The 15,207-nt window shown below is 47.0% G+C and overlaps 1 protein-coding gene across 3 annotated transcripts in view; it reads right to left on the bottom strand.

The window, feature by feature from the left end:
* Positions 1-15,207, bottom strand: part of RAB3GAP2 (RAB3 GTPase activating non-catalytic protein subunit 2) — a 695,385-nt gene that overhangs the window by 160,592 nt on the left and 519,586 nt on the right. For all 3 annotated transcript variants that reach the window (XM_069233869.1, XM_069233867.1, XM_069233868.1), the window contains one exon: positions 540-646. In XM_069233869.1, the coding sequence (XP_069089970.1) occupies positions 540-646 (107 nt within the window). The remainder of the gene's footprint in view (positions 1-539; positions 647-15,207) is intronic.

The following is a 15,207-nucleotide window of genomic DNA, read 5'->3' as shown; positions in this document are numbered from 1 at the left end:
GTTATCAGGCTGGAGTGGTGCCTCTCTAAGACTCTGAAGCATCACTTAAGGAGGCGACACACGGTTGCTGGGTAGTTTGATGGAGTGAGGCTGTTATTGCTATGAAAACTTCTGGATCCCGTCTGACAAATGGTGGAATTGAAAAGGCGAGGAACCTGAGGTTAAAATTATCCACTAGAAACATTTATACTAAACAATAGGCTATCATTCTCTATTGAGACGGAGGGGAACAATAAACCAGTTTTGCCAGTAGCTGAATTCAGCACACTGTGTCTTTTTCACTTTTCATCAAAGAGGGCCATTTCAATTATAATCCATGGATGTGCATAATACACAATCTACACTACTCGTCACCTCTTTCAGATAAAATCGCTGAATGACAACTGAAAACAAAACTTAAAAATTACCATATTTCTATTTATTTTTTTACTAACTTGCCTATATAATTAAACACCGAACAATACAGGCTTTTCCTCTATTATTAACGTTTCCAACTGCCTGATGAACTGACATGTTTTGTATCAAAATAGACATATTACCTCTGGGTCCTTGTTCCACTGTACCACATATTCCCAGCAGCAATGTGCATACATGATATCCAATTCAAGACTACATGGAAACTGTTGGCATGCTAAATTCAGCAGCTCTGTGGGAATAAATGTATACAAGAAAATGCTATAGAATATGCAGTTGTAAGGAATGAACATTGAAATTCTACTGGTAGATAGAGTTATCAGTGAAGACATTGTAAGAGTGTGACTTTGCTTTTACATTTATAGCACTAAATAACAACTACAGTTTTATCCATTTTCCATTCTCCTATGCAATGTTTAACAGATAGAATCTGGTTCAAGTGGCATTAAGTCCTCCAGAAAGTGCAGTGCCTCATATACAGCAATGGATGATATAGGATGCAAGTCCATTCAATGCTGAGGCCTCTTGGCCCACTTCAGTGACTGTCATAAAAGTATGGGGTACGAACCGTGTTGCATATACAATGAATTAAATACTTATGAATTCTACAGCATGCCTTACATTCAGATTAGTCTAAGGGGAAAGATTCTCAAGCTGATAAGTAGGTCTGAAATGCTCTTGACAACAAAGGATCAATAGTTAGCAAATGACAGACTGATTGAGAAACACTCTGCATTGTTATGAACCAGAAAAAGACAGGAGGTCTGTATGAGTTAAATTAAATCCCAATGAGGTTTTGCACTTAAACGCTGGCATTAAAATTCTTCAAATACAACAGTCAGACAGGGCACAAGTAGGGAAGTAGGGAAATAGGACAACATTCTTCTTAAATGACAAAGTAGATCTTGAACATTATACTCTACAACTGTCATTTGATTTAGCTATTTACGGACGCTGACAGACTATCTGCTGAACCTCACATTTATCAGATGTGCATTCTGACTGAAGGTCAGATTAGGGTTCCATGCTGTATGGACCAAATGCTATGAATTTCTGTTTAAAGGTAGAATCATGAAACTATTTATTCTGCACCTGTAATAAAAAATGAAGTGCTTATAGTGTGTAAGGTCTCCTAGTCAAGTAACATTCTATATTTAGCTCTTGAAGGTGATGCCTCAACACCCTTCCTCAATATCATTAAGACCTATCCCAGCCAAATAACCTTCCAGGATGACAAAACTGAACAGAAAAAAACACTATCCTGGAGCTTGATGACCTCGCTAACTACCGACCCATCAACAACCTTATTTTCATCAGAAAAATCACAGAGGCACCAACAGCCCATTTAACTACAGGACTAGATAAGAAAAAAGAGATACTAATCAGGCTACAGAATGGAAGCAGCTAATCTGCCAGTAGTCACAAGGCTGTCCTCTTAAGCCCCAAAAATGATACCCGCCATTTGGTGCTGCTTGACATTTTTAAGTCATCTATCACATTTTCAGCAACATGTAGCTAATTTAGAATTTGATGACAATTAACTGAGCTCAACCCAACCATGATAGAATGTCTCCTGTTCTTCATTAGTGCCAAACAACCTTTGATCCAAGTCAGGTTAGCACACTAGAGCCTCAATTTCCTCAATCTTTTATGTGCCGTCTCCTTGTTTTTCCCTAGTTTTCACTGTTTTCTCCTTGCTTTTCCAACATTTTTGTGCCCCTTCTCCTTGCTTTTCCCCCATTTTCACTGAATTCTCCTTGCTTTCCCCCTGTTTTTTGTGTCTGCTTCTTGCTTTTCTCTAGTTTTCACTGCTTTCTCCTTGCCTTTTCCCCCATTGTTGTGCACCTTCTCCTTGCTTTACACTTGCTTTCACTGCTTTCTCATTGCTTTCCCCCTGCTTTTTGTGTGGCTTCTCCTTGCTTTTCCGTCATTTTCAAAGCGTCCTCCTTGCTTTTTCCCCAGTGCTACCCCTGCCTGCCCCCAGTTATTTCTTGCTTTCTGCCTAGCCCCACACACTGCCTCCCAGAGCTCCTCCCTCCTAATAGGACCTATTTAATGGAGACTGCAGCACAGCTGTGCCACTGGCACACCAAAGACAAGCCTGTCTGTGCCCGTTCGTGCCTGGACCATGCCCAGCGCAGGAGCCCTGGTCCCCGGCCCGTCCACATTTACGATGCCACCACTCTCCACACCCTAAACACTGGACGACCCCTGAACGCTCTTGCCATGCCATGACCCACACCGCACTGAACAGTAGGACCATTCTCCTGGGCCAGGTGCACCTTCTACTGCACAACCCCCGTTATGCCGCACAGCACCATGCCGAACTCTCACCACAACATGCCAGAAGCAACACACAAACTCCACAGCCTGCTTCTCAAAACACGCTCAATGTGAAAGCACTCCACTGAACTATGGGACCTCATGACTACCCTCAGACTCAACATCCTCTTCCTCACCAAAACCTGTCTCAAACCCACATGCACCCCAGACATTGCCACAGCAATCCCCAATGGATTAAAAAAATCACTCATGAAAACTGCACCAGCAAGCCAGGAGGAGGATAGTATACAAAGAAACCATACAGTGCACCACCACCACAGACAACACTACCACCCCCATGGAGCACCAAAGTCAACTTCAAGCTCCGCATGGATGACCAGACTACCATCAGAGGTACCCAAGCATCCCGACCCCCAGGCCGTGCGCCACCTTCTGCAACACCATTACAGACTTCATTACACCCCTAGCCTTAGAATCCAAGGACTACATCTTCTTCAGTGACATTAACACCCACACTGATGAACATGAAGACAACAATGCACACCTCTTCAACAGTATGAGCTACCTAAGATTAACCCAGATCATCCAGGACCCTACACACACCTCAGGAAACCTGTTGGACCCCATCTTCACATCTGGTAGCCGCGTCACATACAGCCATGTCACTGAACTCACATGGACTGACTACTCCGATGTCCACTTCAACAACTCCATCCCCCGCACAAATACCCCAAAGAAACCAGTTCCCTCCACCAGGCATAGAGCAAAGTTTCAGAGATCATCTGGACTGACGCCCTCAGCACTTCCAGCGCCGTCACCACTACCAACCTCGAACAAAGAGTTAAGAACTTCAACATCTGGATCATCAACTGCGCTGACAGCATCGTCCCAGTCAAAAGCAGCATCCAGGGAAAGCCCTCTAAAGACCTGGTACAACCCTGAACTCAGAACCGCTAAATGAGACAACAAACAGCTGGAGAGAAAGTGGTGTGCCAGCAAAGATACCCCTGACCGGGCAGCTTTCAAGACATACCTCAACCTCTACCACCGCCTGCTGAGAACAACAAAGAAGGCAGCACTAGCCAGATGTATCGAAACCAGCGCCAACATCACCAAGGAACTCTTTAACATCATTAAGGAACTGGAAAAAATCAACAAACAACTCATGGCCTGCCTGGAGAAGAACCAGCTACTCAACGCCTCCCAATCCATCTTCCACAGCAATCACATCATCGAGACTGCCATGATTGCAGCTATGGTCGACATCTGTACCCTCCTCGACCGAGGAGAAACAGATGCTCTGATCCTCCTCTACTGCTCTGCAGCACTGGATACCGTATCCCACTACATGTTGATCAAAAGACTCCACCGAATCGGCGTCCAAGGGGATGGACTCAGATGGAAGACCTCCTTCCTCAACGGAAGAACCCAGAAGATTCATCTACCTTTGTTCACATCCTAAAATCATCACTCTGCTCGCACTTTTTAACGTGTATATATGACCCCGATAGTCAACATCGTCAGTGATGACCCCAAACTCATCCTCTTGCTCACTGACAACACCATCCTCACCAAAATTAACTTCCACAGATGCATGGCAAGCATCGCCCACTGGAGGAAAGAAAACTGCCTGCAGCCAAGCACAGATGACAATGATGTTCTGCTATTCAGCAAGAGGAGCAACACATGGAACAGCTCCTGGAAGCCTTCAGGACTAGGACCCTCATCCACTCCCTATGAACATGCCAGAAACCTCAGAATCATCTCTGACAACAGGCTCACAATGGAATCACAGATTAACACCGTCTCCTCTGACTGCTTCTCCACTCTGCGCACACTACGTAAGGCTACCCCAGCACACGAGAAGCACTGTGATACAGGCACTTATCACCAGTTGACTACACTACGGCAATGCCTCTAGGTAAGAATCGCCTCACAACTCCTACATAGACTTCAGACCATACAGAATGCTGCAGCCAGCCTCATCAATGACCTTCCCCGACGATCCTGTATCACACACCTCCAGCAACTCCACTGGCTCCCTGTGCAGAAGAGGTGCGTATTTAAGCTGCTGACCCACACACAGAAAGCTCCACACAACCAAGGACCAGCCTACGTTATCCACCATCTGAATTTCCACCAACCGTCAAGAAGTCTACGCTCTGCCTCCCTATCACTTGCCCTCACTCCATGCATCCACCGAGGCATAAGTGGAGTACATGCCTTCTCCCACATAGCAGCAAACAACTGGAACAGCCACCCCATGCACCTCCAGACCATCAGCTCTCATCTGGAATTCCGTAGAGACCTCAATACGTGGCTATTCGAATGAGCCGCTGAGACCTGCAAGCACCTGGATACACTAGAGGGTGATTGGTCGCGCTTTACAAATCCTAATTGAGTGACAAGGGAGAGTAAGGGTCTCCCATTTGATATGAGGTTTTAACCTGCCCATGTTAGCCTCACCTGTTGGGTTTTAAGCCTTGTGCCCCGTGAAATATCAAAGGGTTTGGATAGGGTGCCATTTATGCATACTTTCGCTGCACAGCAGGTATACTGGAGATGGATCCAAACAATAAGTTTGCGCAGCAGCCCAACCGAGGCAGAATGGCGAAGAAATAGTCCAAGTCCAGGGAGTCAAATGTTTTAGAGGCATTAAGGACTATGGCCACAGCATTAAGGTTGGGTTCACATCTAGTAGGATAGCAAATAATGTGCACAAGTTATGAGCTGTACAGCACCCCGGTATGAAGCCGGATTGACCAGGCCAAACTTGATTAGGATGGAGTAATGTCAGATTATTTTCAATCAATTTGGTCAACACCTTGAAATCGCATTTTAAGAGAGAGAGAGAGAGAGAGAGGTATGAATCACATTCTGGGAGCAGACTTCTTGAGCTTCAGGCATAGTGAGGGGAGAACTTGATGCAGGAGTGCCTCCTGAAGCACTGCTAGAAAACATGGGGACAACACCTCAGCATATCGTTTATAAAATTCGGGTGGTAGGCCATCTGACCCAGGGGCCTTGCCATGGGCAGTTCCCTTAGTACTCCTAATACCTCATCAACCGTGGAGGGCTGTGCTGCTCCAGGAACAAGCGATGTTACTCCTTGAGCCAGCCCAGTGTTGTTTCCTCCAAGTTGGACTGGATTGGCAAGGCTGACTGTCGCCCAGCGGTAGAGTATGAGACTCGAAAGTAGGTGGAGAAAACTGACAGGATCAAGTTAGCAAGTCCAGCAGGGCCTAGAAAGTCCTCAATTTCCACCAATGAGCTCGAGGCCCACAGTTTCTTTAACATGACCGCAAGTGACTACCCTTGCCACTGCGTATTTACCTAGATATTTGCACTCTCTGGCAGCCACTTTGTTATATTGTACGAGCTGATCCTTAATTTGTTCAAATATCTGTTCCTGTTCCAGCACTCTATTATCTGACTTTAGGTGTGAAAGGTGAGGTCTAAGGGACCACAGGACCCCATTACATTTAGCTACCGATTTACCACAAAAGGTGACCTTGAAAGCCTCCCATACAGTTGACAAGGATTCAATAGTGCCTATACTGAATTCAAGATAATCTGTTATGTCTGCCTGGATTTCTTCCAGAAAGGCTGAATCAGGGTGGTTTCTGGGTAGGCTCCAGTTTATGTCTGATTGAGGCTGACTGGTTAGGCATAGGTATATCTGTACTGATGCACAATCTAAAGAGTCCAGGTTTGGCGTATTACCTCCCCAACCCATAGACATGCCTCTTAGGATATCAGCCAGTAGTCAGGGCAGAACCAACTACCATGGACAGATGAGCAATGCGTTCCCTCTGCAGTAGTATGACGCCTAACTCTCCAAATATCCAGTTGATCACGATCAGTCATAATATCCTTAATATGAGTGTCCGCCACTGACATGTGGTGTGGGGCTGGGTGGGATCCATCCATGATATCCTTTAGAGTGCAATTAAAATCACCTACCCCAGAGTAGTGACTGTGCATCAGTATAGAGCATCCGTCCCCAAAGTTGACCAAACAATTCAGGATCATTTGCATTTGGTCCATAGGGGTTGAATATGGTTAGTATAATGTCAGCGAACTAACCCCACAAGATGACATTGTGCCTCTGCTGGTCAATGACACAGCTCAATTGTGTAAAGTGTGTGCCTTGTTTGATGATAACAGCTACTACTCAAGGAGTAAGTAGTCAATTGAGGTTGAGGTCCACCTCTCTCCCAACAATCTCTGTGGTGTGAGGTGGGTCTCTTGCAGCAGTGCTACTCTAATCTTGTGTCTATCCACATAAGCAAGAACTTGTTTTGATGTACGAGGATTATTGAGCCCTCGAAATATTCCATTGCAACTGACGTTTCCATGTAGCTCTGGCAGTATGCGTGATGTCACATTGGGGGGGGGGGGGGGGAAGAGATATCAACCTAATGCACTGGGGTCCAAGGCCATTCTTCTCTCGCCGCTGTTGCTGATGATATAAACATTGTCGTATTAGAAAAACCAGCGTCACCCCCACACACACTGATACAATCCCATCAGCTGCATTATCCCACATCGCTAATTCAGGTCTGACTGTAGCATAGTGGCTAAATTACCAGTAAATACAGAAAAGAACAAATTAGTGGGTGTAGGAGGCTGACTCAGTTTATGGTGTACACCTATGGTGTGGCACCCTATACTTGGTCGAAGCAATCCTTAGTGAATTGTTGTTGGTGCCTAGCTAACTAAAGCTCTCTATAGAGAGCAGCTCAGGCTTATCAGGGAGGACTGTAATGCACTTACTATACCACAGTAATCAGTCAGCGATTGTCAAACAAGAAGGAACCACACCAGGTGTTACAAAAATAAAGTATTCTTTTTAACAACACTACTACTATACTAACATTAGCATAGCTCCACTCAGACATTTCTACACACAAAATATACACCCCCAACAAGCAGGAAAGACATAGAAATACAAGGGACCCTATTGGAGGGGGGGGGCGCGAAACAAACCATATACTAAGAAAGTGGTATAAAAATGGAGGTGCCCAACCAAAGTGTGTTAGAATCGCAGGGTCTCGGGGATTAAGAAATTACCAGAGGTAAGTAACAGAAATCCCAAAGGCGCCTGGGTGCAGAGTTATTATCGAGGCGGGCGTCCCATAGGCTAACACAGAACCGCCGTAGTTCAATTCTTATGGATTCAGGACACTTCCCAGTGGACCCTGAGGGAACCAGTCGGCACAAAGAAGGTTAGATAGTAGCCTCACCCGTGGATACCCAGAACATTGGAGTACCTACACAAGGGAGCCAAGGTGCATAGAGGTAAAGAGACGCTGGAAACCTTCGTCAATAGAAGCCTCCATTTTCCAGCTGCTGTCACGAGCTGTAGACCAGGTCGGTGGAACCCAAGGGTGAATTCAGGAGGTGAAGAACCTGAAAAAGATGGGGACACTGCCCAGACCACTTGGAGATGTCCAGGCAATGCAAGTAGGCAATGCCCACCCTCTTGGAGGTGAAGTTCCTACAGGACGGTGAAGGAAGAAGTCCAGCTACGGAGTCCAGGGGATGCAGGAAGATCCTTGGAGTCGCCCATGAGCTGTCCCATGTTGGTCGCTGTACTGCAGGAGGGTCAGTGGCCTGCAGGACCACCAACAAGCCAAGGCAAATGCAAATAGTTGTTGCAAGGAAGATTGTAGGTTTTTGAGGATCAGCAAGGCCCTTGGAGGGTAATAAGGCCAGGCCTTCAACAAGAAGGAAAGCCAGTTTGAGTCAGAGGAGCCCCCAAAAGTGACCCACTGGCAGCAGGCACAGTGACTCACAGGGAGGGCTCAGCAATGCAACAAAACAGGAGTACCATGCCGCAGGAGCGGCAGGGTGGAAGCTGAACTTGGAGTTGAAGAGTACTGGAGGCTGGGGTTTCTTGTAGCTTGATGATCTCCTGGATGAAGAGTCAACAAGCCTTGGTAAGAGCAACAGTTGCGGTGCACATGGGTTCAGTTCCAGTGTCTGCAGCAAGGGCCCACCGTTTCCCGGGTTGGTCAGATGAGAAATTGGACCCGGAGATGATCACAGAACCACCATCTGTGTGCAGAGCCTTTTCGCTGTCCGTGGGACCGCAGGATCCACCAGCCGGTCATTGTCGTCTTAAGGTGCCTGGGGATGCAGACGAGTGACTCCTTCACTCCCAGGGAGATTCCTTCCTGCTTCTTGGTGCAAACAGAGTCCTTGTGAACCTGGAGGATGCAAAGCCACGGATGTTGCAGAATTCATAGCCCTCCCAACTGGATACTATCTCATTTCGGTTCCTAAGCCAGACCAGCAGCGGTTCTGGAGACCAGGAGCAGAAGATGTCTTGCAGAGAGTTCCCTCTAGAGCCTTGCTTGACAAATCTGAGGACCCAACCTTGGGGGAGCACTTAAGTAATCCTAAAAGGAGGTTGGTCACCATCTGCAGGGTTGTATGACTGAACCATGCATGGTAGAACTATGCATGGCTGAACAACAGGGTTGGATACACAAATCTCTATCATGCAAGCCTTTACAACTAATTTTGTTGTAAAAGCATGGCTAGTAAAGGTGTGTGTGGTAAACACCTATGTGGTTCAACCATACACCCCTTCCCCATAATCTAATAAAGTACCCCTACCCACCCCACCCACAAGGCCTAAAACTCCCCCACCCCTAAACCAAAGCCTCACCCTGGCTTTATAAATAAAAAAATAAAAAATAAAAACACAGCTACCCGATCCCCTACCTGCCCTGAGGCCTAAAACTTTCCCCTACACTTAAAACAAAATAACCATGCCACCCCCTGTCCATCCTGAGAACTGAACCTTTCCCCACCCCTAACTAAAGTACCTCGACCCACCCACCTGCCCTGAGGCATAAACTACCCCCCAAACTGCCCCCCACCTCCAACTTGCCTTAAAAACTACCGAGCCTACCCCACCCTCAGCCCTAACAACGACCCCTTGGAGAAAAAAAACAATAAAACAACCCAACCCCCATTTAAACTGGCCCTTGCCCCTCAGCCGTTCAACCCCTTCAACCCCACCATGGCATTATAAGCCCTAACCCCCCCCCCCATCCACACCAGCTCCACTTACCCGGCCATCACCTTCCTCTCCCCACTGTGAGCCTGAACCATGCATATGCATGGTGCCTTAACCATGCATCTGCGTGGTTCAGGCACATGCGTGGTAATGCTTGCGTGGTTATGCTCTGCATGGCTATGGCCACGTAGTAAAGGCTGTTTCCCATCTGCAGTGACCCACCTATCAGAGGTGGTCAGGGACGCCATCTACCTGGCCTAACCAATCAGATGCTCCCAGGGGCCTCTGCACAACCTGTTTTCAAGATGGCAGAATCAACCTGCCACCTGGCAGAGCTCTGTGCACCTCCTACTGAAGGAGCTGGACGGGGGGTGGACATTGGGTGGTTTCGTGCCAGAGCGAGAACCAAGGGTTCCTGCACTGGTGCAAACAGATGTATGCAAGGAGTCTGGTGGCGCTGGGAGGCCACCCCAGCCCAGTGACACCTAGTTCTAAAGGAGAGGAGGTCACACCTCCCTCCCACAGGAAAACCTTTGTTCTGCCTACCCCTGCTCAAATTAGGTTCAGCAGCAGGAGGGCAGAACCGTGTCTGCAGCAGCATGGGCTGGCAGGCAGACCCTGCGAGGCTGTACAGGCAGAACTGGGGGAGCCTCTAAAGTACCCCCAGAGTACATGGTATCGGTGCAGTTGCACGATTACAACATGTTTGATACTAAAGGCGCCTAGGTTCAGAGAAGCTGTTATGTAGTTGGACCACTTGTGTTGACCAGTGTCCACTATGTACCTTAGAGTGGCTTTCCCACACTTACAAGGACCAGGGAATAGAGTCTGGGGTTTGTAGGGGTACCTCTGCTCATGCAGGGGTACCCTTACAGTCAGAAACATGCACCCTGCCCTTAAGTTGAAGAGCCTACAAGAGGGGTGACTTGCAGTGTCCAAGTCCACACTAGGCCTCAAAATTATCCAAGTGCATGGCGTGAATGGAATTTGTGAAAGGCCACTTGGCGGAGAAAATAGTGCCCACTGCTTCAGGCAGCAGATCAAATGCAGTTAACTACAGCTGCTCAAATTCCTCACATGGAGGAGAAGACTGCGCATATTCGGGTGAAGGGCATTTGCTTGCTGCTGGAACAGTAGATCCTCTCAAAGTGGAAGCATGATCAGAGGGCACAAGTTCATGCGCTCTCCTGGTCCAGTCCAGGGCCACTAGACATGGCCATTCCTAATCTTTTTAAGAACTCTGGGCAGGAGAGGTAGGGGCGAAAAAGAGTACTAAAGTCCCTTGTTCTGTTAGCAATGCATCTCTTAGAGTGAAAAAAGAGCAAAATGTGTGGGTCCCCTGAAGCAGACCTATGACACCTGGTGATCCTTCAGTGGCTCACTAGGCCTAAGATGGGCTTCTTCCATGCAGCACGGACAGGGCAAAAAAGAACCTCAGTAAATGGAAGAACAAGCTCCAAAAGGTTAGATAAAAAAGTCAACATGCTAGAGTTTGTTTGCTTGGAGGGCAAGATCAATTCCAGGTCTTCATCTACTTTACATACCATAGTGCTAAAAGACGATACCTCCTCTAAAGGAGAAAGAAAAGGTTAAAGGATGTCCCCTAATTGTGAAGTATCCAGCCACTTGCACTTTGTAAGTCAGGCTACAAGACCACATCAGTTTTGTAATGGTGAAGAAGGTTATCAACCATCATCATTATCAGTACAGCTACAATCTCTATCAGGCATAACAAAGACCTCTGAGTCAGAGCCAAACAACTCTATCTGATAGAGACATCTAGGAGCAAACTCCTTAACTCGGAATCTACCCTAGGCTGGATCTGGAAACTTTTTCCCTGTAGTACATCCGCACCTCGGTAGAGGGCGTCATGCAACTCCATACTGACATCGTCCGCCAGATGTGACATCAATGACGACACACTGACGTCAATTCCTTCTTTTCTGTGCTTGCAACGCAGATCCGAAGACAATTGTTCTGGCCATTTTTTCAGACTCCGTCGTTTTTGTCATATTCGGAACAGTGTGCTTCTTATGTCTTTGGGATTTAAACTTTGTGGGTTCTGTGGATAGCAGATGTCTGCTACGGATCCCCATTCGGTCTGCATGTGATGTCTGGGTGTGCACCATGACGCCGAGGACTGCGGCTCCTGTCATCGACTTCGGCCGAAGGCTCTACGCGAGCGTAGGATGAAGCTTGTAGCAGGTGCAGATGGAGGAGTCTCGGTCTTCCGGTTGCATGAAGTCTCCATCTGATAGAGACATCTAGCCTCAGATTCCTTAACTTAGAATCTTCCACAGGCACCAGTCTGGGTCCTGGAAACTTTTTCCCCATAGTAGGTATGTGCGCCGGTAATGCCATAGTGCAACTCCGCACTGACGTCGTTCACCAGATGTGACCTTAATGGAGTCCATATAAGTCCAACATCAACGTGCTGTCAGCTCCTGCTTTTCCACGCATGCAAGACAGATCCGGAGACTGTTGTTCTGGCTGTCTTATTGGCCTACTTTGACGTTTTTGTTGTGTTTGGAACAGTGTGCTTCTTCTGTCTTCTGAATTTAAAGTCTGTGGGTCCTGTGGACGGCAGATGTCGGCAACGGATCCCCATTTGGTGTGCATGTGGTGTCTGTGTGAGATCTCACATGCACCATTATACACCGTAGTTTGATGTTTCATTCACTTTGTTCTCCCTTCTAGGCCTCCCTCAGACACTTCAATCAGGTAGGCCCCCGTGTGCACTTTAATGCATATGCTCACGACCTAGCATATTCAGCTAGCCCCATATACATTAGGGTTCCTGGACCCTGACGAATGCCTGAGATCGTTTTCGGCTATAGGATAAGACAGAAACATGTTGATCATAGATTTCTGTAAGACACCTTGAACCATTATATTCAAGTCAGTCACATACTGCTTTTAATCTTACCAACAAACACCTTTACTAAAGTATTATATCATATAGGTGATTAGTGAGGTAATTTTAGTATCTATTTTCCCTTCAACTGGATTCCCGTTTTATCTAGAAAGATAACATTTCAGCACTCCCTGAGAGTTCATTTAACAATGAGGTTAAGTCCCCCCAGGTGGTATCATCTTACCCGAGTGGGGCTAAGTGGTCAAATGATGAAGCATGACACTATAATGTGTGTGACACTATCTAGTCCGTAAAGGGAACTCCTCCACTCGCCCCTCAACACTCAAAAATCACTACCGTTTTCCATGTCTACGAAGTGAACTACCTAACCGGTGACCTACTGACCTCTTGAACAGGCCAGAAAGAGCTCTCCTTAATATCCCCCACACTTGTTGTGTTATAGTTTTATGGGTATGGGGGATTGTGTGGGGTCGATATACTCCCAGTACTCTCTTTTTGTGTAGCAATGTCTGGGTGAGCACCATAACACTGAGAACTTTAGGTCCTGCCATTGTAGTGGTCTTGGTCTTCCTGTTGTATGAAGTCTCCTTCTCGGTCTGACTTCCGTTTATGGGGCCGTTTGAGGAGTTGCTCTCGTGGATGCCGATCTCTGTAGCTGTCCATAGGTAAGTCGCAGACAGTCGCAGCCTCTGCATTTGCCAATCTCACTGCACTCGACCTCCCATCATTCCTCAGCTGAGGAGACAAGGTCAGGGTCTGCCCCACACATTCCTCCCTTTCTGGGAGATGGGGCGACTCCAGACCAGATGCATGCATATTATTCTTCCTTGAATGCCATCTTTGGTCAGCCACCTTCCTCTGGAGTGCCTGTTGGTTCCAAGGAGGTGCAAAGTGCCTTGACTGTACCCAAACCGGCGAGTTTACCCTTGGCTTCAATTTGGCCTAAAGACTTCTTTGACGTGACTCCTGCAATGTGGATGCACAGCCCTTCAGGGTGTCCAATTTAGGTGCCGATATCCGATCAGCAACTCCAGCATCTTCACTGGCAGCGCTGATTGAAGAGGACTCCCAATCTCCCATCTGACGTCAATGTTGAGACACACCCTTCTAGACACCACTCAACGTCAGGAACAATGTTGGTCCTTCCTTCACAAGACTCCTTTCCTGTTGTTCCTGCTACAGGAGATGCTGGAGAGCCGGTAGTGGAGTTGAGGTCTCCTGGAAAGGACAGCTGGTAGTCTGATCTGGCTACTACTAGTGGCTTGGATTCTTTTCCGTCCTCGTTTCCCCTTCTGGACTTGCTACAGAAGCGAGTTCCTCCTTTGTGGATATGCTCAGGAGGGTTGCAGAGGTGTTGGGTGTTACCATTCCTTTTACAGGATTGGTTTCAGATTCCCTGATCGATACACTCCATCAGAACCAGACAGAGGTCGAACCAGTGCTACTTACAGCAAAGCACTACATTATGTCTTGTTGGGTGCTTGGGCTAAGCCTGATACCAGGATTTATCCCAGAGGCACCGCCCAGCCCCGGGTGACCCATCTTGTTTGATCAGGTACGCTACTTATCGCAGGTTGGTGGCACAGGCTGCTTTGGTTTGCCCTGATGAAAAGTCCCTCCCACATGTTCCTCCTGACAGAGAGACCAGGAGACTGGATGTCTGCAGTAGGCATATTTTATTCCTCCTCCAGTTCTGCTGTGCGTTCTGTGAACATGTCCTGTGTTCTTGGACACTTCTCGCATTCTTTGTGGGACTCTTTAGCAAGATTTTACCTTCGCTTCCGGATGATGTCAGGAGCACTCTTACTCCTTTCATTCAGAATGGGCGGAATGCAGCTAAATTAATCATTTGCTGTGGCATGGATTCCACTGACTGTGGGTCGTGCTATGGCTTCCTGAGTTGCGCTTCATTGCCGTGCCTGGTTGCGTACCATACGGTTTTCAGAGCCAACCCAGTCTACGTTACTGGACATGCCATTTGTTTGCCGTACAGGCTGACTCAGTCTTTCCCTATATGGATATATATGTGTTTGTATGCGCACACATATTTTATATGTGAATACATGGTTGATGATGCATGCATATTGGTTCTTTCATTCCTATTCAGGGGATATATATTTTGAACAACTTGATGATGTTTTTATTCCATTTGCTACTTTTACCCGGGGTACAGTATTTTTATATGCCCAATGATTGTTAATGTCCTTATCACTGCGGGCAACTGCATGCTTTCTGTGCATAAGTTGCTATTTTTCTACTTGTCTTTTGATGTAGGTCTGACCTGGATCACCCTTTACATAGTGAGAGGTTCTGCTCCATTGCCGATTATGCTGATCTGTGTTTCCACAAGGTGGAACATGCACTTTGGTCTAAATCTAGCACTGGATAGTTGTGTATCTAATTGCTCAGTTAGTGCTGCTATCGTGCGTTCATGGCTGGATTTCCTTTTCAAGTATGTCTTTGTCTTTATGTTCCCCATGCTGTAGTTATCTCCCCAGTTTTGCCGAATTGTTCATACATGGGTTTTTATTTGATGGAGTGAGCGAGTAGCTTAATCTTCGATTCTATTGTCACCGCTTGCTCATGTTCACATGGCTTTTCTTTA

This window comes from Pleurodeles waltl, chromosome 5 (genome assembly GCF_031143425.1).
Source record: "Pleurodeles waltl isolate 20211129_DDA chromosome 5, aPleWal1.hap1.20221129, whole genome shotgun sequence".
In the NCBI taxonomy this organism is placed as follows: domain Eukaryota; kingdom Metazoa; phylum Chordata; class Amphibia; order Caudata; family Salamandridae; genus Pleurodeles; species Pleurodeles waltl.
The sequence above is the reverse complement of the archived record's forward strand: the minus strand, read 5'-3'. Positions and strand labels throughout refer to the sequence as shown.